General features: G+C 37.0%; 2 protein-coding genes across 3 annotated transcripts; both read left to right on the top strand.

Annotated features, from left to right (window-relative positions):
• Positions 1-4,231: 4,231 nt before the first annotated feature.
• LOC128868249 (protein lethal(2)essential for life) lies at positions 4,232-5,517 on the top strand. 2 transcript variants are annotated; one of them, XM_054110117.1, is made up of 4 exons: positions 4,232-4,353; positions 4,513-4,734; positions 4,813-5,105; positions 5,195-5,517. In XM_054110117.1, exons 2-4 carry the CDS (start codon positions 4,634-4,636, stop codon positions 5,368-5,370), a joined length of 570 nt encoding a protein of 189 aa, XP_053966092.1. In that variant the 5' UTR covers positions 4,232-4,353; positions 4,513-4,633; the 3' UTR covers positions 5,371-5,517. The 2 variants fall into 2 exon arrangements, with proteins under 2 accessions (XP_053966092.1, XP_053966091.1); XM_054110116.1 differs by having other exon boundaries at positions 4,634-4,734; positions 5,195-5,516.
• A 5,831-nt stretch (positions 5,518-11,348) lies between these two features.
• LOC128868248 (luciferin sulfotransferase) lies at positions 11,349-24,352 on the top strand. Its single transcript, XM_054110115.1, has 5 exons — positions 11,349-11,679; positions 23,308-23,440; positions 23,513-23,840; positions 23,989-24,064; positions 24,140-24,352. Exons 1-5 carry the CDS (start codon positions 11,414-11,416, stop codon positions 24,288-24,290), a joined length of 954 nt encoding a protein of 317 aa, XP_053966090.1. The 5' UTR covers positions 11,349-11,413; the 3' UTR covers positions 24,291-24,352.
• The last annotated feature ends 1,877 nt before the right edge of the window (positions 24,353-26,229 follow it).

Here is a 26,229-nt window from a genome sequence, read left to right as displayed (position 1 = left end):
CAAAAGGAAAAATTATAATAATAATAGAAACATGTTTTTCTAATAGCGGTCACCCCTCGGCAGACGATGGAAAATCTCCGAGTGTATTTCTGCCATGAAGAAGCTCCTCATAAAAACCATTTGCAAGTATTCTTGCGAGAAAAACTAATAATTTTTATTTTTATTTTTAGAAATTCTTGTTTTGTTTTCGCCTACCTATTTTAATTGCTCATCTTGTGAACTCATTGCCGAATGGTTTTAAAAGTTAATTATTTCGTCATTAGTCATTGTGATGTCAAGTTTTTTAGAATGACTCAAAAATATTCTAGAAATGTTTGATACAAAAAATGTGTATAGACATTCTGAAATCTCTTTGCACCTACGCTTCGGCTTTTAAATGCACAGATCAGGTGAATTTCGTGTGGTAAATAAACCGATATTTTGAAATATTCACAACGCACTCAAACAATTTTGCCCCACATACATACTTACATAGATACTGAGCACGCGTGCTCGAAAAAAGAATGGCAATTTTGAAATTTCACAGTATTCCTCTTGCTACTTTTCGATTCTCGTGCATTCCATAGACATATACCTGTACGTACAAACATACATACATACATATGCATTCTTACATACGTAGTTCGAAATCTTTTTGAACGCTTGTGTAATAAAAAGTTGAAGTGTTTTTGAAAAAATATTTGAATTCATGAAACAGCTCATTTAATTAACAACTATGGTATTTGTTGTCATCCGGCTTTCTCTAATAAATATTATTCTGTTTACGCAGCATGTGTTTATTTGTCAACAAATTTTCCATTCCAATTTAAGCCAAAAATTAATTTTAATAGATATAATTTACACTATAATAAAACTATAGCATCATCATGGCTGTAAATTGAAAATACAGCTGTTGAAAACAAAACCGCACCGCTTGTACTTATACATTTTGACAATTTTTTTTTTTTTAATTTTCAATAAAAAGTTCCTCGCTTTGTACGAAATTCGGAAAAACTCATAAAATTTTCAACAAAATTTCCAATTTTTTTTTAAATTTCTTAGTAAGTAGTTTTATAGCTGATACAAATTTAGTCCAATTAAGTGAAGATTTGAAGCGTCTCAAAAATCGTTTAGTTTTTGGAATTTTTTTTTTGATTACGATGTTGAACTTTTCCTCCATATAAAAAATGTGTTTTATGTAAAATCTGCTTTTTTTCAACAAATTTTTTTTTTCCAAAAATCAATGCAATTTTCGAAGTAGTTCGAACCATAATTTTATTGTATTAAAAGTGAATGGACCGGGCCATAAAACTGAGTACTCAAAGGTTTTATAGAGCTTTTGATAAAAAAATTGGAAATTTTGATAAAAATTGTATGACATTTTCTAAATTTTGTACAAAGTTCGGTTCATAAGGCGTCTGTTAAGAAAGAAATTTATTTTTATTGAAAACTAAAAAAATTAGTTGTAAAAATTTATTATCACAAGGGGTGTGGAATATTTTTTTTGATGACTCATGGACATTCTGCGCTCTAACATGGCCACGCTTAGGAGCTGGACTGAGAGTAGGGGACTCGCTATAAATCCCACAAAAACTGAAATAATTCTCTTCACAAAGAAAAAACATAGGCTTCCAATAATCTCCCCCTGGTTTTTAAGGGTTTAAAGATTCCTTTGAGAGAGAATGCCAAGTACTTAGGACTCATATTAGATAGTAAACTCACGTGGAAACCTAATATTGAGAAAAGAGTAAAAAACGCCAACACCTAAATCAGAATTTCATTAAGAGTGAAAAGACGAGTTTTCGAAATGGTATAAGTACAGGCAATCGAATATAGAGTTTTAGATAAGGTCATGTGGAAATATTTTCTGTTACTCCAGCGGGATAGATTATTCAATGAAATATCCGACATGAAGGTAATTCTGCTGAAAAGTTTAAAATCCTCTTCATAATGTAGGAATTAGGTATGATTAAATGAGGTAAACTTCTGGGGGCCAACCTCATCATAATATCGCCCATTTACTGGAAGAGTGTCATAATAAAAAATGGATAGGTATGCAGGAATGAGAGGCATAGTGATTTGAAAACTTTGAAGCCGAAATTTTGGTTTCTTGGTCTCTGACCCTTCTGCAGCAAAGGGAAGGTATACATATGTATGTTTTGAAAGAGGAAATGCTGGGTATATTTCGAAACGCTTTCTAAGCTAGAATATGAAAATCTTGCACACTTGGTATTCTTATAAAGCAGAACATAAGTTGAGACGATTTTGTAGATGAAAAAAAAATTTGCAGAAGAAGCTGAATGAGTTTAAATCACTATGAAAGATTTTTTAAATGCTGAAAGGAAAGATGAAATACGTGTACTTGAGATTATTTTGAAGGGATGCAAATATGTATATATCAATGAATAATTGAGTCTCTTTTGTTTTATTGATAAATTTTTCATACTTTTTCAAGAGACGTAAGTATATAAAGCATGGTTAAATTTCAAGGGCAGATATTGAATGTGAACCACACCTAGACGTCAATTTTTTTTTGCATTTCATTTGACATTTTTCAATTTCAGACTAATTTAATTTGAACCATGGAAAGATACACAATCGAGAAACGTGTTATAGTTATTCAGGCTTATTATGAAAACGGGCGTTCAAATCCAAATGCATATCGCGCACTTCATCTTCAGTGATGAGGCACATTTTCACCTCAATGGATTCGTCAATAAGCAGAATTGCAGCATTTGGGCGAATGATATTCCAAGAGTGATTGCCGAAAAATCAATGAACCCACAAAGAGTGACGGTTTGGTGCGGTTTATGGGCCGACGGCATCATTGGGCTGTATTTTTTCCAAAATGAGACCGGTCAGGCAGTTACTGTGAAGAGTGTTCGGTATCGTGAGATGATAACGAACTTTTTGTGGCCCGAATTGGAAGATATGGATGTGGACGATATGTGGTTTCAACAGGACGGTGCCACTTGTCACACAGCTAACGAAACAATGGCTCTTTTGCGCGAAAAATTTGATGCTCGAATAATCTCTCGTCGCGGCGATGTCAATTGACCGCCAAGATCATGTGATTTGATACCGTTGGACCTCTTTCTTTGAGGTTATTTAAAAGAAAAGGTGTACGCCGATGAGCTAGCAACAATCCAAGAGCTAAAGGATGAGATAATTCGGCACATTAACGGCATAGAATCTCAATTATGCCTCAGCGCGAACGAAAATTTGGACCATCTGATGGAGGTGTGCCGCCGAAGCCACAGCGACCATTTGGCTGATATTTTGTTGCATTCGTAATTGAGCCATACCAATAAAAATCATAGTGAAGAGAAATGACAATAATTAAAAAAAATTGTATTTTATTCAAAATCAACACCGGCCCTTGAAACTTAACCACCCTTTATAAATATATATATAATTGGTGATCACACCTTTTATTAGGGTGTTTGATCGAGCTCCTCCTCCTATTTGTGGTGTGCGTCTTGATGTTGTTCCACAAATGGAGAGACCTACAGTTTTAAGCCGACTCCGAACGGCTGATATTTTTATGAGGAGCTTTTTCATGGCAGAAATACACTCGGAGGTTTGCCATTGCCTGCCGAGGGGCGGCCGCTATTAGAAAAACTTTTTCGATGGAAAAGGTTGTCAAACAACTCGGCTTGAGAAAATGGATGGTTGATGAGCACATTTTTAGTTTCGTTTCAGCCTGACTTTTGTAGGTATCTCTTGACATTTCTTAAACTGTACCTCTAACTCAAAGCACTTTGCCTGAGTCTCATTGTTTATAATTATAATTTTTGACTACAAAAACATAAAATCTATACTCATAAAATAATGAATTATTCAACCCATCATTCACCAAGCGTATCCAATCCAATGAGATCACTTTAATCTCAAAGTTTTAATTATTATTTTTGTTTTTCCTAAAATATTTTTGGATTTAATTATCGCACCCCTACGCCTTTTTGGACATCTTTCCCGAAACAAACAAAAACACCTACGTGTGTGTGCTATACATTTGCCGGCTTTTACGCCGCATACTACACCTAAGTATGTACAGATGTTCATAGGTACGTATAAACCATTTGGATTGGCGTGAAAATGCGCTAACAACATGAAATGACGCTTCCCTAAAAATAGACACAACATTTTTCATTTCATATTTTTAAATGAAAATCATCTAGAAAAGCGGAAAGAGTGAACAAATTGAAAATACAAATAATTTTGCTTGGATATAAAATCGGCGATCGCACAGACTTTTCAGTTCAAAATCGTAAGAAGCGCACAGCAGTGAAGACGCGAACGAGCAGAAAATCGCGAGAAAGTGCAGGAGTATAGCAAACAGTGTGGTTTTACTCTATTAATTTCAAATAAAAGGTGAATCATTGTGGAAATTGACTTAAAATTAGAAAAAAAGTTTCGAATTTTTCCAAATTTGTTTTTTATAAAAAAAAAATCTAAATTTTAAAAGTGCTTATTTCGGCTTAAATTAATAAACTATAAACATATGGTGGTGATTTTATTAATTACCATTAGTGTTTCTCTCTACTTTCCATTTTTGTAATATTACAACTGATCCTCGCACACGAATCCTTGTGGCTTTGTGCATCGCTACGCCGAACACACTCGTTTTGAATTTTTGGATTTTACACCGTAGATGTCAGTAGTGCCACTCATGTTCCGTGACTGGTGGGATGATTTTGAATTTCCAACGCGCACCTCGCGCCTCTTGGACCAACATTTCGGCACTGGACTGAAGTAAGTACTTAGAGCAAATTCACTGCGTGGTTGAGGTAGTGAAGGATTCTATTTTATAATTTTGAAATTTTTTTGCAGACGTGATGATCTTCTCTCATCCGTTTGGAGTTCGCGGCCTACAATGTTGCGTTCCGGTTACCTGCGTCCCTGGCACCATTCACCCACCAGCCTGCAAAAACAGGAATCTGGTTCGACATTAAATATTGGCAAAGAAAAATTCGAAATCATTTTGGATGTGCAACAATTCACTCCCAATGAGATCACAGTGAAGGTGACAGACAATTTTGTGCTCGTCGAGGGTAAACATGAGGAACGACAGGATGAGCACGGTTTCGTGTCCAGACAATTCTCCAGGCGTTATATGTTGCCTAGTAAGTGAAATTATTTAGTGCCGCATTTTAAATGGTAGAGAGATAAATGAATTCATTAACTTATCCTCGCATTTATATTATCTCAAAAGGTGAAGTCAACCCCGACAATGTGGCATCATCACTCTCCTCCGATGGTCTGCTGACCATCACTGCTCCCCTAAAGAAGGAGCCACCACCAGTCACCGAACGTGTGGTGCCAATCGCACAAACTGGTCCGTCCTCGAAGGAAGATAATGCCAAAAAAATTGAGACTAGCACCGCCTAATATGCTTCAATGAATTTTAAACCAAACAGACTGTTTTGCATCTTTTATAAACATTATTTTTTTTTCATGGCTCATCGTTATTAGTTATACATGATAAAAATCATTATAATTTTTTGTAATTAATTTTTATACTAAAGAAAAAAGAAAGATAAAAACTAAAAAAAAAATAAAAAAAGGAGTTTTTATGATTTATATCGAAAATTCTAGACCTCACTAGACTACTACCCCTTTTACCAATGTCCACTACAGATAGTTCATAGGTTTGACGGCCCAGGCTGAGATACGGTTATAGAGTAGCGACGAAGGTTAGGCAGGTATACAAAGAAAGTTTATAAGCTACGAATTCATACCGGCGGCCGCAGTACCCCTTTGTTCTTGCGCTATCCAATATTAGGATCAGGTATTTAGTAGCAGAGAAATAGAGAGGCACTGCGATGCCGAAAATAACTCGCATCACGATATCGCCTTTTGAGACTCCATAAACCCTCGACATTCTATACTCTGGTATGCCGGCTAAGAGAGCTATATTCCTAGCACTTATAGGGTCAGATAATATAATATAAAATAACAACTATTGCAAGTTTAGAAAATTTATTTGATTCTCATTTATTATCAATGATTATCTGATGAAAATTTAGTTCATCCTTTTACAAAACCCATATTCCAAGCTTTAAACTTTGTACAAATTAAAAAAATTTCAACAATTTGTCATCAAATTTTAAGTTTTTCTTTAAAGAATTTTTAGAAAATTTTCAAATATGTAATTTTAGAGCCCATTAAACTTTGGTAGATATAATAAAGTGCAACTCTCAAGTGCCTCCAAAATTGCGTTGATTTTTGGGAATTGTTTTTTGCTGGCGAAAGCTCAATAGTTGTTCAGTGGAAGAAAATAACGTTGGCAAAAAAATTAAAAAAAATCAATTCGATTTTCTAACCCCTTGAAACTTGTACTTTAATACACTAAAATTTATTGGGCTCTAAAATTGTATTCTCGATTTTTTTTTTAATTCTGATTAAGAGGTTTGAAATTTTTCTGATTTTTTTAATTTGTTTAAAAAATTGAAAATTGGATTTATATGGTAGAAAATTGAACTATACATATTTTCATAAAAAAATTATTACAATTAAATGAAAAATATATGAGCTGTCAAAACTTGCCAATAACCTATGAGAAAGGTAAAAAGTTCTCATGATTTTGTTCCTCTTATTTCGACTATCAAATTAATATCATCAGAATCATCCGTTTTACAGCTGTATTTAAAATAATAGGAGTGCCTCTGCCAACCATGTTATACATATTCAATCACAATACGAGTACATGAAGCATTATCTTGAGGTAGTTGCTAAGAAACATTCATTTCTGTGTGAGGTTTGCTTCTATGGTGTTCAAAAAAATAGGAGTGTGAGCTACAAACTAATATATTATAAAAAATGTATTATTAAACATTTAGTGTAGAAAACAGAAAAGTAAGTATATAAAATAAAATTAGATACCAAGGCGAAAATTTAAGCATTTCGCTTTTTTTTTATTTCTAATAGTGGTCGAGGAAAGCACTGCAGCGAAGAACAGTGTCAAATCATTAAAAAATCTTCGAAAAAATGGTAAAACATATAGAGAAAAAAGGAAATACTCGAGTGTTCTGATCTACTGATAAACCCGAAGAGCGTAGTTTTGCGTTAAAGACTACCAGAGGAGGCGATCGACATATATGTATTTCACTCCGAGTCTCTAAAAAAGACCCTACAGCGCAAAGACCCTATCTGCAGAAAATCAAACGTTTAGATTTTAATGTAAGTGACGTAACTGTTTGTAGACGCTTGTTGGAGCACAAATTATAAGCGTGAAGTCCACAAAAACTTCCTTTTCGACAAGACTCTTTCATCATACGCGGTTCTGGCCCGGTGTTTTTGCGCCGCTTCATGTGATGTCGGCATCTATTAGTTCGCGCAACATGGTCCTTCGTCAAGTGATCTTTGGCCGACCGCGACTTCTGATCCCTTGCGGGTTCCAGTCCAGTGCCATTCTCGCGATGCGATCTGGTAGTTTTCTAAGCGAGTGACGTATCCATCGCCACTTTCCGCGTTTCATTTGCCATAGGATGGGTTACTCATTCGTTGATCACCACGGCGCGTCGTTGTTGATGATGTTCGGCCAGAATATTTTACAAATGGAGCCATTTGTTTACGAAATATTGTAGCCTCTGTGTGATGGTGTTAGAGACCAGTAATGTTTCATTTCCATTCAACAATACTGACCTCACACATGAGCTGAATAATCGCAGTTTAGTGTGTTTGGAGATTTGCGAACCACATACTGTATGCATTCGCCCGAACGCCACCCTTGCTTTGTTTAGCTTGCAGTTGACATCTTCATCTGCTGCGCCGTCTCTCGTGATAGTGCGGCTGAGGTAGCAGAAGCTTTCGACCAATTCCATCGGACACCCGTCTGGCTTTATTTTGGTTCACTCCCCTAGCTTTTGTCTTGGCGATGTTGACCTCAAGTCCGACAGTGCGTGCCAGCGTCACTAGTCTATCCGCCTTCGCTTGCATTTCAGTGAATTTGTGAGAGAGGGGGCAGATGTCATCGGCGAAGTGCAGGTCCTCAAGATATCTGGTGATACTCCATACGATGCCTCTTTTGTGCAGGTCAATTGGCTAGGACGATGGCGAAGAGAAAGGGCGATGGGTGAATGGGGTGTTGCCGTTGTGGAGCACTGCCAGCTCGGAGTTCTCGTAATCATGGACCATCTTAGCGGGAACTACCTTTCTACACAACGTCAGCCATGCTAAGCCTTTGAAAGTTCCTTAGTCGACAATAAAGCACGTAGCGGCACGTTTAAATTTTGCCAAAGAACACGTAAATTGGCCAAAAGAAAAATGGAGAAATATTTTGTGGACCGATGAAACTAAGGTGGTTCTATTTGGAGGAACTGGGTCTAGGTAGTACGTCCATCCATGGATCAGCAGGTGTGTGTGGGAATTTGAGAAAATCTAATGTTGTCATACACTGAAGGAAATGCGCTATTGTAAATTGTCCAAGGATTGGTTTCGTGTTATGGAAGTTGATATTATGTGGTGGTCTGCTCAGTCGTCCGACCTCTGCGCTGTACACAGTCTATGGATGGATATAAAATAGAGTGTTGCCGATCGTAAACCATCAAACTCCACAGATCTATGGCACACAGTCCAGGAGGCATGAAAACAAATCCCACTGAAAAGGTGCCCTGATCTCATCTCAGTAAAAAATCGTGGTTATGTAACTAAATATTAGAAAAACTAACGCAAAGAATTCATTATAATTAGTTAAATATTATTTTATTTTCTTATTTATTGAGTATTTTGTTACACTATTTTTATTTTGAACAGTGATTTAATGAATTTTTGTATTAAAATATTTGTTTTTCTTAATATTAATAAATATAACTTCTTATTTTATGTTGAGGTCACTCCTATTATTTTGAACACAACTGTATATCAAATATGCTGCATTTTTTCTATAACTTTTGTTAATTTTGAAGGCACTTTCATAATTCCGCTAACGAAGTAGTCCTCTTCTCTATTGGTGAAATATCTGAACAGCCCCTTTTCACAATCATCTCTTGAGGCCAGTTTTATCTCATCAAGAACGGTTTGCAAATCCAAACTCTCAGACTTTCTGGCATATCGTGTGAGGTGTAAGCAGAAAACCTTATCTGTTAGTGCCTATTTTTCACACTTATTTGTAAAATTTATTTTGAAATAGACTGTGTATAATAATAATCATTAGAGATGTGTGGGATCTAGCGTTATCTTGATGGAACACAACACTCTCACTCTCCGCCGCTCTTGGTAGTTTTTGTTGCTTGGTCAGTTGATGCTATTAGAGAACCGGCTTAAGTAGTTGAGTCAATGTGTGCCGGTTATATTTATTGTAGTATATGATTTCCTTCCAATCCCAGTAAACACACAGCGAAACTTTCTCGACCGGCCATTAATTAGGGCTTGGTGGTCGTTTGGAAGGCTCACCGCGATTTTTTTTCTCACATGACTGTTTGTGACTGTTTCTCTCACATGTGACCGAGACCGATTTTTGAACGCATGTTACCGTTCGCTTCAGAAATGGGTCGACTGCGTTGCGTTTTAGCAAAGTGTCCCAGGTGTTGAGTAGACGTATTTTTCGGTAATTCTCATGCAATAAGCCTGTTTTAAAGGTCAGACTGACTTATCTTCAGTTTCTGTATAATGAAATAAATGTTCGCATGCCGGTCGGGCTTGACGATTTCCATGATTTTAGCCTCGTGGCACTGAAAAATATTGTAAAGGGTTTTCCAATAATAGGTGTTATTTTAAATAGCCCGCTATTTCGGTAGATGCCACTTCTGAAGCTGTCATTTTTTGATATTTGACAAGTAGAAACTACGCCATTAATAAAAATGGAACGATACACGCTTAAACAACGCACTGAAAGTATTAAAATTCACTATAAAAATGGTGAAAATTTGGCAGAGACGGTTTGTAAAACTCGAACCTTCTTGGGTCATCGTGAAGCATCTTGTCGGACGGCAATACAGAAATTGGTGAAAAAATTCGAACTGTTGGGACTAGTTAGTGATGTGAAGAATAAAACCCGTGCACGTCGGTCAAGAACACCGAAAATATTGTTGTTGTAGCCGAAAGCGTTGAAGACAACCCAGGTTTGTCCATTTCTCGTCGTTCTTTGGAATTAGGCATCCCACAAACGTCATTACACCGTATTTTGCATAAAGATTTGGATCTTAAGGCTTATAAAGTGCAGTTAACACAAGAACTCAAGCCGGCCGATCATCAACAACTTCGTGTCTTTGCTGATGGGGTCGTTGAAATGCATGAAAATGATCCGGAATTCCATCGAAAAATCATCTTGAGTGATGAGGCCCATTTCCACCTCGGTGGCTTCGTCAACAAGCAAAATTGTCGGATCTGGGGCTCAGAAAATCCAAGAGTTATTGTTGAAAAGCCTCTGTGTGACTGTGACGTGTGACTGTTTGATGCGGTTTATGGTCCGGTGGAGTCATTAGACCTTACTTTTTCGAAAATAAAGCTGGAACAACAATTACGGTGAATGGATTGCGCTATCGAGAGATGATTAACGATTTTTTATGGCCATAATTGGATGATATTGATCTGGGCAACGTTTATTTTTAATAAGACGACACTAAGTGTCACACAAGCAACGAAACAATTGATCTTTTACGGGAATAACACCTCTTATTGGAAAACTCTTTACTATAAAATTATCTCTTTATCTCTTTTTGTTTTAGCTCCATTTAGGAATATGTAAGATACAACTGGCTTCACCAAACAATCTATCAAAGAAATGCCACCTTTAGATCGTTGTATAGTGTGACAGATGCAATGTAAGCTTACATAGTGAATTATGGCTCCCTAAAGACATCTTACGGAAAATGGTTTGAGTCCCATATTACTTATGTAGATGCGGATTACATATGTAAATAAATTTGTAACTTCAGGTTATTATTTTTATTTTTTATGATTTGTTAGTAACAACTTTTTATAATTTATAAACAAAGAAAATCTAAGTAGGGCACAAAAACAAACTATCGGCATTAGGGGGAACACAAACTTTTTGGTAATGCACTCTTTGAGAACTGGGAATACCTGGGTATAGCATTTTAAATAATTTTAAAACATCGAGAAACCTTTTTTCGTGTTTGACGTATTTATTTATATTTACATACTCCTCTACTCTACTTTTACTATGCAATACAAAGATAAGGTTTTTTTCATAGCTTAATTGATCAAGCACCCTAGTGCATATGTGATTCACAATCTACGCATACATTCCCGAAATTTGATAACAATAGTAACACACTTTTATGTACACTTACATACATACATACCTATACATATGTATACTCGTACATACATAAGTGCAAAGGCATGTGAGAGGCTCTACATATAATAAAGCACAAATAACAATAGTAGTAATTCAACTTTTGTAGAGAGTAGTTTCTCACTATTTGAATAAATTCATTTAATCGGTGGTTTTCAATTTTTATACGAAATGAAAGAAATTCCGGTGATACCAAAAAGTTATCCAACTAATTTGTTGAAAAAAGACTGGACTAAGCGTAAGCTATTCGAACATACTGGTCAAGCCTTCGTCGATAAGGTGCACGATATGGAGGTGAAAGACGATGATGTTTGGCTGGTGACGCTGCCAAAATGCGGCACTACTTGGATGCAAGAACTGTTGTGGTTGGTTTTGAACGATTTCGACTTTGCGGCGGCACGCAACGAACATTTGGAAGTGAGAACGCCGTTTTTGGAGTAAGACGAGGGGGAGTTTATTTATTTATTTATTTATGAGATTATTATGAAATTCAATTAATCGAAGGTTTCGTTTAAGGTTTAAGATTTTAGCGCGCTTGAAATTTTTTTATAGACTTTTTCATAAAAATGTGGGAGGGGGCAAATAGATATGTATAAGAGATTTTAGGCATATAAATTTAAATACAAAAATAAAAATAAAATTAATAATAATTAGCGCTTACACCCTTTTTGGGTGTTTGACCGATTTCCTTCTCCTATTTGTGGTGTATAGTACGTCTGGATGTCGTTCTACAAATAGAGGAATCCACATTTTTAAGCCGACTCCGAGCGGCAAATGGTTTTTTAAAGAAGCCTTTTCATGGCAGAAATACACTCGGAGGCTCACCGTTGCCTGCCGGGGAGTGGTCGCTATTAGAAAAATTGTTCTATGATTTTGTATTTCATGCTCGGAGTTTCGAGTCTGAGCAAACAGGCAGGCAAATATTGTATACGTATGTATGAGTAATCTGGTATACAAAAATTCGATGGGACACTTTTGATACAAAAGATGAACTAACCCGGTTCTTTTTCCAATTAGCTTCCACTTTTCAATATTAGAATGAAAATATTAGAAATATTTTATTATACATACTAAAATATGATAGCAGAAGGTGTCAAGCCCCCTTTTCTATTACATACACTTTTTGCTATAAGTATGGAATTGATATGCATGAATTGATTGAAATTTAACTTATATGTAAGTATGGATTCCTTTTATTTTTTTTATTTATTTTATTTTTTTTTAATTTTAATTGATTTTTATAGAAAATGAAGTCTGTGCTATAACAAGTACCATATGAATCAAATTTTAAGTAGAATTAAAAAACAAAATTGAGTAAGAAATTCAAAAGTGATACCTAAAAGTCAGTAGTGAATAATTCCTGGCCTTTTTTATGTCATATTTGACATTTATCAAGTAGACAGATGCACGATTTTAACCACGATAGTACAACGCGCTGAAATTATTGAAATTTATTAGCCCCAAGTCACACAATATGTGAAAACATTGCATGTTTGCGATCTAAATTTCCCGGTCGATCGATTCACGTAATGGTGACATAAAATGGCCACCTAGATCATGCGATCCAACGCCACTAATTTTCATAGCCACTGAACTCAAGAATGCAAACCTAAAAGAATATACGCCTAAATCTCTGTGTTTAGCAAGATTTAATCAATTTGCATTGAGACTATCAAATCAGATAAGAACATCATGTCTATCAGATAAATATGTAGTCTACGAAGTGTAATTTATTGGAGTTAGTCGGCATGATCTAGGTGGCCAGTTTATGTCTCTATTACATGCAATTAATCGACCGATGTTGGTTGGTTGGTTTGAGTGGTGATTCTTCCAAAACCCAACTAGCGCTTCCGCACCATTTTGTTGCCACATCCTCGTTACCAGCTTGCTTACCAGTTATTTACGGCATGACTATATTCAGCCTTTGCGGTTTAGGAACCTTATTAGGTTGTTGACATCTAAGCCAGACAGTTGTTCAGGACCCTCGAACAGCGGTTTGCCCAAGGTTAACAGTCTGTACTTCAATAGGGTAAGGCATTCTCAGAGGAAGTGGAAGATTGTTTCAGTTTTCTCGGGTTGTTTACAAGTGTGACAGTATGTGTTGTGAGGGATGCCTATTTTGGTTGCTTGTTCTCCGACAGACCAAAAGCCAGTTATGACTGCCGTTAGTCTCCAGGCATCCCGTCGTTTCATCTTTAATAATATTGACGACTGTTTGCGGTTGTAGGTGGGCCATAACGTTCTGCTGGTTTTGCATTTCGTCTGGTCTCTCCATCTACAATCCGCGATTCGAAGGTATTTTAGGGAAATTGACCGGTGTAGGTGCTCTTTGGAAAACAAATTTTTATCAGGAATATTCCTCAATTAGAAACTAATGGAAATGCTTGAAAAGTCAACTTTTAAAACTGTTCAGGAAATTTTGCTTGTCTAATTAGAGTGCTAGACTATTTATTTGAACTAAATTAAATTATTATCGAAAGTCAACCGTTTTTTATGTATTTTAGTTATTTATTTATTTTATTTTATTTTTTTTATGTATTTCTTTATTGAAACATAACCCACTTTAAATTAAACATGAATACATTCGCGTAAAGCATAGCTTCGAGTAAACTACTTACAGTAAGACACAGGCGATAACACGAAAGTGAAAGTTTTTAGTTAAGTTGACGTGAATGCTATGCCCCGAAATTCTGGGGTTTTAAAAGAGGTGCGGGATTGAGTGCTCTAATATTTACATAATTAAAACTGAAGGGCTTTTTTTATGCAATTCGTGTGCTTTTTACACTCTTGGTTACGCAGGTGAAATCATCAATATTAATTTTTCTTTCCTACTCTGTACGTCTATCTGTCTATCTCTATGCCGTCTATACTTGTTGAATGGTCTGCTGTAGAGTTTGGCAAATGGGTCAACTCAATTTACACATACACACTTGGCGTGTTCATAGTTCGTTACAAAATGTTTACATATATACATTTTATATATGAGCTTCGCTTTGGTCTCATCTATTGTGATATAGTTTTCAAAATTTTTGACTTATAGTTATGTACCCATCTGGCCAGGCATAAAAAGTTCTTACAAACTTTAATTATGCTACCCTCTCCTTTGTCGCCATACTTTTCTCTCTTACAAAGTCATATTTCAAGCCTAGCGGATCTAATTTCGCGATACATCCAATAGTTTCTTAGACGCATTAAAAGTGCTTTGTCTTATAAGTATAAATCTCGAGCCGAAGGAAGGCCTTAGTAGCCAGAGTTCTTGTTAAATTTTATTATATTGGTTATTTATAACTATTACTCTTACATATAAATAAATAAATATTTAAAAGTGCTTTTGCACTTGATGGAGGTTGGCAGCCACATCAGTGTAACCTAACCCTAACATACGAACACTTTTGAATAGCCTCGACTTTTATTAAACAAAAATATATACTTGTATTGGCATTTAAAGCGTTTTTATTTGTTTTGTCATAAAGAACTTTGTTAAAACAATTATGTGCCTCTACTAAATTCCATTTTACTTCATTTAGGAAGACATACCTTCTGCTCAAATATGAACGAGACTGATTTAATAAAACACAAACGGTTAACTATTGTTCAATTTTTATTTTATCTCCTTCAAAGTAATCACCATTGGAGGCGATACACATATGCCAACGTTTTTTCCAATCATCATAGCATTTCTGGAAGGCCGATTTCGGTATGGATTTCAGTTCCTTCTTCGAATTCTCTTTTATGACTTCAATTGTCTCAAAATGTTTTCCACGGAGCGGCAACTTGAGCTTGGGAAACAGGAAAAAGTCACATGGAGCCATATCAGGCGAATACGGTGCTTGCGGAACGATATTAACATTATTTTTGTTCAAATAATCGCGAACAACTTGAATTTCCATCGTTAAATTCGAAAAACACACTCGAGCTTGACTTGTTTACAGTAGCACAGAAAACAAACTATGTGACATATCACGCTGAAATTTGCCTTGTAAGCTTATAATAGACCTACCAAAAAACAAAAAATTTATTTTTGCCATATATCATCCGCGAACCGTTTTATTGATAAAGTCTCGTTCATATTTGAGCAGAAGGTACAAATATAGTCTGAATAGCCATGATTTTCACTCATTCAAATGTTGGTAGCTTTATAAAATTGCCCATTTACATTTTTTGTTTGTTTAAATCTGCGAAATCTCACCTTTCAAACGCACAGCTATTTGTATTATTAGAGGCGCTGGTATTTTTACCACTGTGTTTTATTTACCAAACTTTTTGAAGTACCCTAATAAATAGTAAGAGAGGTCGCTTCCTAGTTCGCCGCTTAGGTTCTTTATCTACGAAAAATGTCGTTTTTAAATTTTTTCAATTCCATTTAATAAAAATACACTTTCACATAAATACACAGTAAATCAGAAGTTTTGGGTTCATTTCTTTTTGTGTTAGTTTGAGTGCGCATTTTCAAGAATTTCCTATAAATATTAGGGAAGACAATAATTTTAATTCAAACTGAATGACCCAAAAATGAGGCAACTTGTTCTAAAAATATTGTTTGTTGAACAGTAATGGAGATTTTGTTTAGCTGTAAGTTTCCAAAAACAAAAAACAAACAGTATTTTCGCGAAAACGGTAATCTTCAAAACAAGTAGATTTTTTAGAAAGTTAAGCATAAATAACAAAAAAATTTACATAGGATAAAATAACGTAAATAGTTTCATTTATATTTAACTAGCTGTACCCGGCGCGCGTTGCTACGCCAACAACTAAAATAAATTTAAGAAAAATAACTTTAAAGGAAAATCAGTGCACACATATTCAATTCATTCTAAACCATTTTATTGATTTTTTTTTTTTCTAAAAAATTGTGACATGAGAAAGTTTAGTTTCAAATTGGATGTTTATTGAAGTGATGTGAGATACATAATATTTCTTGTTTTTCCATCTGGTGCGTAGACGAATAAATCAGAAAGTATTCCGCCACGTGAGCAAGACCGACAGAGCTGCCCATGTGAAAAGCATGGATTCTCCAAATTTAATCCACACACTTGGAACGATTGTCCTTGTGCTTTGTTAATAGTCATTGCGAAAGCGAGTCGCACCGGGAACGGTAAACATTTGAATTCGAATGGCATATCTGTCGCGATCATTGGGATACGTGGCAACAGTACATCTTCACCTTTGAATTTTCCAATCAAAATTGTTGCCTCGATCACATTGTTCATCATTTTCTTGACTGAGAGTCTGCTTTCGTTGCAAAGTCGTGGTGGATTTATGTTTCGAAGCAGAATGATGGGTACGCCAATTTTCAATGTAAGAACGTGCGGCGGCATGCCTGGCAAATCAAGTGAATTCAAGAATTCATTTAGATAGTTGACAACCTCGTTTTGATTCTCTACAGTATCGATGGACTTATATGTAATACGACCACTGATGGTATTGACATCGATGTTTTGGCTAAGCCACTGATGGCTCTTGTAGTTTTGTGCAATGTTTGGGAAAACTTTTTGCACCAATTCGTCGATGCTTTCTGTGATCTTACAGAAGTTTGCTGGCAGGGTGATACATTGAGTAGATTCATCAATTTCCATTCGCCCATTTCCAATATCCAATAACACTGTGGAACAAATTCAGGTTAGCAAAAATTAGGTCCATTCTGAGAGTGGCGGGTGAAAATAGAGGCGAAATTAGAAGACCCGTATCGCGCCGTTTTTTTATGTTAGTTCGAATTTTTTTTTAATCGGCCTTCGAAGTTTGCAGTCAAATGCCGATTCATAAGTACCACAAAAATTTTCGAAATCAATTTTTTCAAAAATTGTAATTGTTGCACAGGTCTCTAGCAATAATTTGGCTTTTACAGATTGAAAAAATATCAATTGGTCGACGAGTTATAGCCAAAAAACCATATAAACAATTTTGCTCCGATTTCGGACTTCGAAGGCCGATTAAGGCCGGCGGGCCAATTAGATGTCCTAAATTCAGTAGTTTTCGCGAAGCGTTGTAGGATGAGAAAAAAAACAATTCGCCAAATGAAGTTTTGGGGATAGTTTAATATATATTTAAACTAAAAAAAAAAAATTTGTAGAATCTCCAACAATATATTGTAAGCCGAGTTATCAATAGATTCCCAGAGCGCCTTGCCACTGAAGTATCCAACTTCTGTACAAGATACAACTTGCAATTTTCATCTGAAAACAAAAAAAAAAAAAAGATTATTAATTTTGATGTAATTATCTTCGATGTGAACTAAGAAAATTGGGAGAAACACGTAAAATTCGAATTTTTGGGGAAGGTAGAAAAAAAAGTGGGTTTTCAAGGAAAAAAAACTCTTCAACTGGGTAAAAAAATCGCTTAAAAAAGTTTTTGGATGTTTTTTTTAGTTCACATAGAAGAGAAAACAATACTGAAGATAACGCATTTTGAATAAAATGGATAGCTCGTTTAGTTTTTTTGCAATCGTGTACATAAATTAGGTAAAATCGTGAAAATGAAAAGCCGAGAAAACGCGCTTCAAAGTACAACAATAAGCGCACGGTTGCTCGACGCCGCACTACGCTCGGCTCTGTAGCTCTGCAAATACTTGGAATTTAACTCTGAAAATTTGTGTCTCATGTTCTTGAATATCTAAGCTCTTGATTTCAGGAAACAAAAAATCGATTTTTTTGACCTTTTAATTGGCCCGCCGGCCTTAAAAAAAAATTCGAACTAACATAAAAAAACGGCGCGATACGGGTCCTTTAATTTCGCCTCTATTTTCACCCGCCACTCTCAGAATGGACCTAATTTTTGCTAACCTGAATTTGTTGCACAGTGTAATTGTTTTGCAAAATTTCCAGCCGATGCATCCCTTTGTAGTTGGACACGCATGTTAGTTTTCAAAGTCAATTTCTGTAAACGACGCCATACAACTGATGCTTTAAGACATGCATTACGTTCATCAGCGGGTGTTGAACGTTGTATAATGGGCAGTGTTTGTCGAAAATCACCAGACAATAAAATGAGTGCGCCACCAAAGATCCGTCTGTTTCCTCTCAAATCTCGTAGCGTACGATCAAGCGCTTCCAATGCTTTCTTGTGAGATATTGTACATTCGTCCCATATGATAATTTGACGCGTTGAGAGTACTTTCCAGAGGTTTTGCTGATGTTGCAAGTTGGTGCCTCAGTGTTTTGCAAATTCAACGGCAGTTTCAATGCTGAATGCGCTGTTGGGCCACCATCCAAAAGAGTTGCCGGCATCCCAGATGATGCAATATCTAGTGCAATATTATTTTGTGCTCGTATGGTTGCCAAAATTAATGAAAGAAGAAAAGTCTTGCCTGTACCACCGGGCGCATCTATGTATGAAAAACAGTCCACCGCTTTGTTATGTGATTGTACGCATAATGCGTTGTTCTGGAATCAACTGCAGAAGATTTGCTCTAACGAATATCCCCAGTTCGTCAGAATCATAGTGTGTTTCTCGTTGCAATTCACGATTGAAAAGGTTGTTTGCAGGTCGGTTTGAAGCAGGCATTCCCAGTTGACCCAATGCCTTGTTAGCGGTTGTCAAACATATGTCTTCAATATGCGATGTCCCAATGAGAAACATTCGCAAGAAGATTTAGTTCCTGGCAAGCTTGGCGATAAGTGGCGCAAAACTGACCGCTTGGATTTAATGGGAAGCAGGTTGTCAATATTATGGCAAATAGCGTGCGTATCTGCTGTGGTTGGGCAGTATTCGATGCCATATTCGTTTGCTCTGTGTAAGAATACATGGCCGTACTAATTTTTTTGACAATCGGTTGAACGTGGCAGAAGTTGCTACTCTGCAGCGTTACCTGGTGGCGAGTGGCATCAATGAGCATATTCGACAAACCTTCTCCGTGGAAAAATACAAATATAGTATACCAATTTTTAATTTAATCGGTCCAGTCGTTTTTGAGTTCATCGATGACATGGAAACAAACATGCATTTATATATATAATAGGACTATGAATAAGTTCGCGCGGTTTTTTTTCGAAATTTGAAACTTTATTGACGTAAAATGGTTACAAATTTAATATTCAAAATATTGTCCATCGCTTACTACTACTTTTTCCCATCTTTCTGGCAATTCACGGATTCCCTTTGTGAAAAATTCGGTCGGTTTTGCCGCAATCCACGAATCGATCCATTTTTTGACTTCATCGTAATTACGGAAGTGCTGGTCAGCCAGGCCATGTTGCATCGATCGGAAGAGATAGTAATCGGATGGCGCAAGGTCTGGACTATACGGCGGGTGGGGTAGGACATCCCATTTGAGCGTTTCTAAGTATGTTTTGACCACTTGTGCAACATGTGGCCGAGCATTGTCATGTTGCAAAATAACTTTGTCGTGTCTATCGGCGTATTGCGGCCGTTTTTCTCGCAGTGCTCGGCTCAAACGCATCAATTGTCGTCGGTAGACATCCCCCGTAATCGTTTCATTCGGTTTCAGTAGCTCATAATACACAACACCCAGCTGGTCCCACCAGATACACAGCATAACCTTCAGGCCATGAATATTCTGCGCCGACGTCGATGTTGAAGCATGACCAGGGTATCCATACGTTGCCCGACGTTTTGGATTGTCGTAATGGACCCACTTTTCATCGCCAGTCACAATTCGATGCAAAAAACCCTTTCTTTTGTGCCGTTGAAGCAGTTGTTCGCATGCCATAAAACGGCGTTCAACGTCTCTTGGCTTCAATTCATACGGCACCCAATGGCCTACCTTTCGGATCATTCCCATGGCTTTTAAACGTTTGGAAATGGTTGATTGATCAACTCCCAAAGTTTTTGCAACCTCTTCTTGCGTTTGAGCCGGATCTTGATCGAGCAATTCCTCCAATTCGGTATCCATGAACTTTGGCGGCGCACCCTCGCGTTCTTCGTCTTCCAAGCCAAAATCACCACTTTTAAAGCGTGCAAACCACTTCTGGCACGTTCGCTCAGATAGAGCATGCTCACCATAAACTTCCACCAAGATACGATGACTTTCGGCTGCTTTTTTCTTCATATTAAAATAATGAAGAAGAATTCCCCGCAAAAACACATTATTTGGCACGAAATTCGACATTTTCAAGTGTGGTAAAAATATTGTTGTTTACGCTTCAAATAAAAAACTTATACTGACGTTTGTGCCTTACGACAGTAGCTCTCCAATGAATGTTTGGAAATGTGGATCGATGGAATAATAATCAAGTTACGCCATCTGTTGTAAAACCGCACGAACTTATAAATAGACCTATTATATACAATACATATAGATAAACCAAGTCTCCCCTCATAAACTGGAGTATTGAAATTAAATCACAATTTGTTTTTATGAAATTCAGTGTCATTATTTTTCGTTGTTAATTAAATTTAGTACAATGCGAAATATTATTTAAAAAATCTATTTTTGTTAACAGAGGTGATTTGGAATTTGTTATAGTTTTTTTTGTAAAAAAAAGTTTAAGATATTTTAATTTATTCGTTCAAATTTAAAAATTCGGGAAACTGTATTATGTACTATGAGGTAATTTAAAAAAAAGATTATCTAAAAAACTTTAATTTACAGTTTAAGTGGTGAATCTGGCAAAACTAATGGCATCTAAATTACACATAATTTGATAAATTATGATCGAATGGCGAATCGCGGTTGATAGATTACAAAGTTGGCCTACAGCTTTTAGATAAAAAAAAAACAGTAATGAGCGAGTCCAATTTTGCCCGTTCATTTCACACGTATTGACAAACTCGCCTAATGGTGCTCACAGTAACCAACGTAAACGCAGGCCCGTGTCAGCTGACACGATGAAACTAATGAGAGTCACATGTAAATGAATTCTCACCACCACCGGAGTTACGTAGTATCGTAGATTTTAGCGTAGGATTTTGGATAGTTTCGTAGGATCGTGTTAGCTGATTGCTCTGTCACCACACAGTGTTGCCAAACAGTACATTTCGAAATCATTTACAAAATAAACTTAGAAAAATTATAATTTTTATTAAAATAACTTAAAAACAATGTTAAATAATGTTAACTATCTAACTAAAAGAACGCAGTTGTTTTGCTCAATTTTGTGTATCCTATGGGCAGCGGAAAGGGACTACGATGCGTTGATGAGTGTGAGCACCATAATCAATTCAAGGTGAAGAGAATAATAAGATGGCATCGATCGTGGTACCGCTACTTTGCTTTCAGCGAATTCGACAGACTCGCTGTGTGTGTGCCGACGCACTTGTGCAATTTATTCGTATGTTGTTTGTGCAAGGTGGCGCAAAAGTAACCTTGCGATGTTTTTTGGCTGTAATTTACAAAAAAAAAAGAGAATATGATGTCATGTAAATGGCCGCCGCCACAGTTGATTGCCATTTGAGCCCTTTTTATGGCATTTTCCATCACTTTGGCCAAAACTTCCGGCGATAGGTCCTCACATTCTTGACGGATATTGTCTCTAAGACTTGCAAGAGTCTCAGGCTTGTTGACATAAACCCGCGACTTCAAAAGGCCCCACAAAAAGAAGTCTGGGGCGGTCAAATCGGGCGATCTTGCTGGCCAGTGCAAATCGCCAAAACGGGAGATTAGGCGCCCGGGAAATGCATCCTTCAGCATATCGGTTGTGGTACGTGTAGTGTGTGCCGTTGCACCGTCCTGTTGGAACCACATGTTTTCCAATCCAAATTCATCAAGTTGCGGCAAAAAGAACTTGTTAAATAAATAAATAAAACAGCACACCATATAGTGACTTTGAGCGGGTGTAATAGCTCTTCGTGGGTTACACGCGAATTTCCAGTGCCCCAGAAGCGTAAATTTTGCTTATTTACGTACCCGTTAAGATGGAAATGGGCCTCATCACTCATGATTATTTTTGATGAAAAATCATCTTTTTCTTGGTGGTGATTAAGGATGGCTTGAGCGTATGTTAGACGCGATTGGCGGTCAGCAGCTAACAGCTGATGCACCGTCTGGACTTTGTACGGAAACATCTTCAAATCTTGTACCAAAATTCGCTGTAAAGACCGTCGACTGATACCCATTTGCGTGGCACGTCGTCTGGTCGATATCGACGGCGCTTCCATGACATCCTCGGATACAGCAGCAATATTCTCTGCAGAACGGCTACTCCGGGGTCTGCCACGCCTGACAGCATCTCGTGTTGTGGCAGTCTCTTCGAGGCGAGCGGCTAACCGTCGCAATGTTTCAGCAGTAGGCGTTGGACGACGAGGAAATCTGCGACGAAATTCACGTTGTGCCAAAGTCACCGACCGATTATTGGTCAAATAAATAGCCAGCAATATTCCGCGTTCTGGAGCAGTGCAGTGTAACATTGTTTATTAACGTGTATTTCGCATGTGTTTACTACACAAATGTCAAAACAGAACTGACATTAGGGGCCAATCGCAAAATTTATAGTATTTTCTGATAGGAGGATTACTTTTGCGCCATAATTTTTTTTGGAGGATTATAATTTCTTCTTCTTTTTGCATTATTGTTCCCATTTTCAAAACTCTCCCATGCAACTGCACCAATTCTATTCCAATCTCACTTTTTTCGTAATCAAACCGCTGTCATAACCACGGTGTCGTAAGCCAATCAGTTGATTCTTTCAAACTCGCTGAGAGCCGGTTAACGGTGCAATATTGGCCACATCTTCTCCAGCGAACGTCATTTAAATGTTTTTTAATTTCTGCATTTACGCACAACTTTTTTTCTTCCTATTTGCTTAATAACTCATTTATTCATTTATTATTCCCATAATTTACTTTTTACCTCAACCTAACATAGCTTTTAATTTTTGCTTGAATTTTTTACCTTATAAAAAAGTTTTTCCTTCCTGTTGTCTTCTTTTCTTATCTCAGCCCAATCTAACTATTAATTTTTGCTTGAATTTTCTTCTTTATAAAAAACTTTTTCCTTCCCGTTATCTTTCGTTTTTACCTTAAGCTAACCTAACTTTTCATTTTTGTTTCCGAATATTCGCTATTACTATTGCGTTATTGGCAAAGTTACGCTCTTCTAACCTCAATCTGCCTTATCTTGTATTATATCGTTTTTGCTATGAATATGTGAATAAAATATTTTTTTTTAATAGATTTAATTATATGATGCACAAAGACTTGGATACCGCTCTCGCACCAACGGAAGCGCTGAAATCGCCGCGCCTTATAAAATCACACATGCCACTACCGCTTCTACCTGAGCAATTGTGGACTAAGAAACCCAAGGTATAAAGTTTTCTTCTTCAATTGCATTTTTTCTTCTTATTTAAATAACTCAGTTTACTTTTCTTTTCGTAGTTGATTTATGTTTATCGCAATCCGAAAGATTATATTGTTTCCCGTTATTATCATACACGCAGTCTCGGTTTTAATATGGACGCCACGCTTGAGCAATTTGCTCTGCAACATTCCGAGGAAGATAAATCGGTGCCAGCTGTGGATTTCGAGCATGTTACTGAGTTCTATGCATTGCGTGACGAACCCTGGGTGTTCTACACTAGTTTTGAGTGTATGAAAAAGGATTTACGAAAAGTCATTAAAGATATATGCCAGTTTTTAAACAAAAATATAACAGAAGAGCAAATGACACAAATGCTGCATCATCTGTCGTTTGCCGAAATGAAAAGTGAGTTAATAGAAAATAAGAAATTCTTTATTTATTGTTTCGATTATTTTGTTTGTAAACTGAATAATGATGATTAGTCAAAATATTACAGTAAACTGCTTTCAGTGAGCATTCTTTTAATAGAAATTTATTTTCACATTGCTTGCAGATAATCCCAAACTAAATCATCTTTGGGAGTTTGAACAATTTCGTGCTCAATTCCAGACCAAATATGAGGTCCACAGGTAATGCAAAAAATTATTACTAAAATTGATTATAATATTATTAAAATATATTTAAATATTGTTTCGTTCTAATAGCTTTGTGCGGCGCGGTGAGGCAGGTGGCTACAGAGACGAATTATCTACAGAGGTAATTGCTAAAATCGATGCCTGGATACAATGTAGTCTTGATTATTATAAATTAAGTTTGAATGAATTGCTTCTGCTTCCTGTCAACACTACACTGTGAGCTGAGAAGTAAATTCATATGTAAAATAAAAATAGAAAATAAAATTGGAGAGTTGCAATTTATGTCCTTTTAGTTGCTACTTCTAAGTTTTCTGATTGCTTTCAGTAATATGTATTTCAATAGCTAGCTGGATTCGCTCCTATATGCGACTTATCAAAAATCACTTGAATTGATAGATACGACTTACAGTGTAGCGCGTCTGGACAAAAATTGTAAAAATAAAAGTGGCAAATTTAATAATATTTTATTGAGGACAGATCAGAAATACTTTAATTAAAAGGGGCTGAAATGTTTTCCACAATTTCCCCTTTTTAATGTAAAGATGCGTTTCAAAAAGTAGAGGTTTAAATAAATATTTTTTTTCAAAAATTTCTTATTTTGTTTCCAGTTGAAATGCTAACAGTATTAGCAAGTTCTGCAATTGTCAATATATTTCTTCTTCCTCTTAATTGCCGCTATAACCGCTTACGTGATTTTGGCCGGGTTTAACAAAGCCAGTCGTTTCTTTCTCGTGCTAACCGGTGCCAGTTGGACACACCAAGTGAAGCCAAGTCCTTCTCCACCTAATCTTTCCAACGCAGAGGAGACCTTCCGCTTCCTCTGCTACCACCAGCTAATACCGCATCGAATACTTTCAAAGCCGGAGCGTTTGTATCCATTCGGACGACTTGACCCAGCCAACGTAGCCGCTGGATCTTTATTCGCTGCGCTATGTCTATGTCGTCGTAAAGCTTATACAGCTCATCGTTCCATCGTAGGACGGGCATGATGAGAGCCTTGTAGAGTGTTAGTTTTGTTCGTCGAGAGAGGACTTTACTGCTCAGTTGCCTACTTAGTCCAAAGTAGCACTTGTTGGCAAGAGAGATTCTATGTTGGATTTCAAGGCTGACATTGTTATCGGTGTTAATGCTGGTTCCTAAATAAACGGAGTATTTTACAACCTCGAAATTATATTTAGTTGCCTACAGTGGCGTGGGTGCCGATACGCGAGTGTGCCGACTGTTTGTTTGAAGACAGGAGGTACTTCGTTTTGTCCTCGTTCACCACCAGACCCATTCGCTTTGCCTCTTTCTCCAGTTTGGAGAAGGCAGAACTAACAGCGCGTTGTTAGGGCCGTACGATGCTCTTCAACATCAGGTTAAAGAAGTCACACGACAGCGAGGTACCCTGTCTCGTTTCGTATCAAACGCCTCGGAGAGGTCCTTCCCAATTCTGACGGCGCTGCTGGTGTTGAGCAACGTCATCTTGCATAGCCGTACGAGTATTAGTTTTGCGGGGATATCAAATTCAGACATTGCGGCATACAAGTAACTCCTTTCCGTACTGTCGAATGCAGCTTTGAAGTCGACGAGAAGATTCTCCTTTCGTGGGTGTTTTCCAAGATTTGGCGTATTGTGAATATTTGGTCGATGGTAGACTTTCCAGATCTGAAGCCACACTGATAAGGTCAAATCAGTTGGTTGACGGCGGGCTTCAGCCTTTTACACAATACGCTCGCTAGAACGTTATAGGCGATATTTAGAAGACTAATCCCGCGTTAATTGGCACAGATTGCAGGATCGCCCTTCTTATGGATTGGGCAGAGCACACTTAAATTCCAATCGGCAGGCATGCTTTTCTCCGACCATATTTTGCATAGACGCGGATGCATGCACCTTACCAGCTCCTCGCCGCCATGTTTGAATAGTTCAGCCGGCAGTCCGTCGGCGCCCGTGGCTTTGTTATTCTTTAGCCGCGTTATCGCTATTCTCAACTCGTCATGGTCGGGTAGCGGAACGTCAATTCCGTCGTCAACGGTTGGGGTATCGGGATCTTCACATTCTCAGTGACATGCGCAGCTGTCACTGTTCAACAGGTTCGAGAAGTGTTCCCTCCTTAATTTAAGATTGCTCTGTATGTCAGTCACCAGATCGCCGTTTGTGTTCTTACAAGGGGTATA

The sequence above is a fragment of the Anastrepha ludens genome, chromosome 6 (genome assembly GCF_028408465.1).
Source record: "Anastrepha ludens isolate Willacy chromosome 6, idAnaLude1.1, whole genome shotgun sequence".
Lineage (NCBI taxonomy): Eukaryota > Metazoa > Arthropoda > Insecta > Diptera > Tephritidae > Anastrepha > Anastrepha ludens.
The sequence above is the reverse complement of the archived record's forward strand: the minus strand, read 5'-3'. Positions and strand labels throughout refer to the sequence as shown.

Coding starts and splice junctions, on each gene's coding strand:
- LOC128868249 (XM_054110117.1), top strand. CDS start 4,634: ATGTCAGTAGTGCCACTCATGTTCCGTGACTGGTGGGATGATTTTGAA. Junction 4,735..4,812: donor CATTTCGGCACTGGACTGAA/GTAAGTACTTAG, acceptor ATTTTTTTGCAG/ACGTGATGATCTTCTCTCAT. Junction 5,106..5,194: donor CAGGCGTTATATGTTGCCTA/GTAAGTGAAATT, acceptor TTATCTCAAAAG/GTGAAGTCAACCCCGACAAT.
- LOC128868248 (XM_054110115.1), top strand. CDS start 11,414: ATGAAAGAAATTCCGGTGATACCAAAAAGTTATCCAACTAATTTGTTG. Junction 11,680..23,307: donor GTGAGAACGCCGTTTTTGGA/GTAAGACGAGGG, acceptor TTTTTTTAATAG/ATTTAATTATATGATGCACA. Junction 24,065..24,139: donor ACCAAATATGAGGTCCACAG/GTAATGCAAAAA, acceptor TCGTTCTAATAG/CTTTGTGCGGCGCGGTGAGG.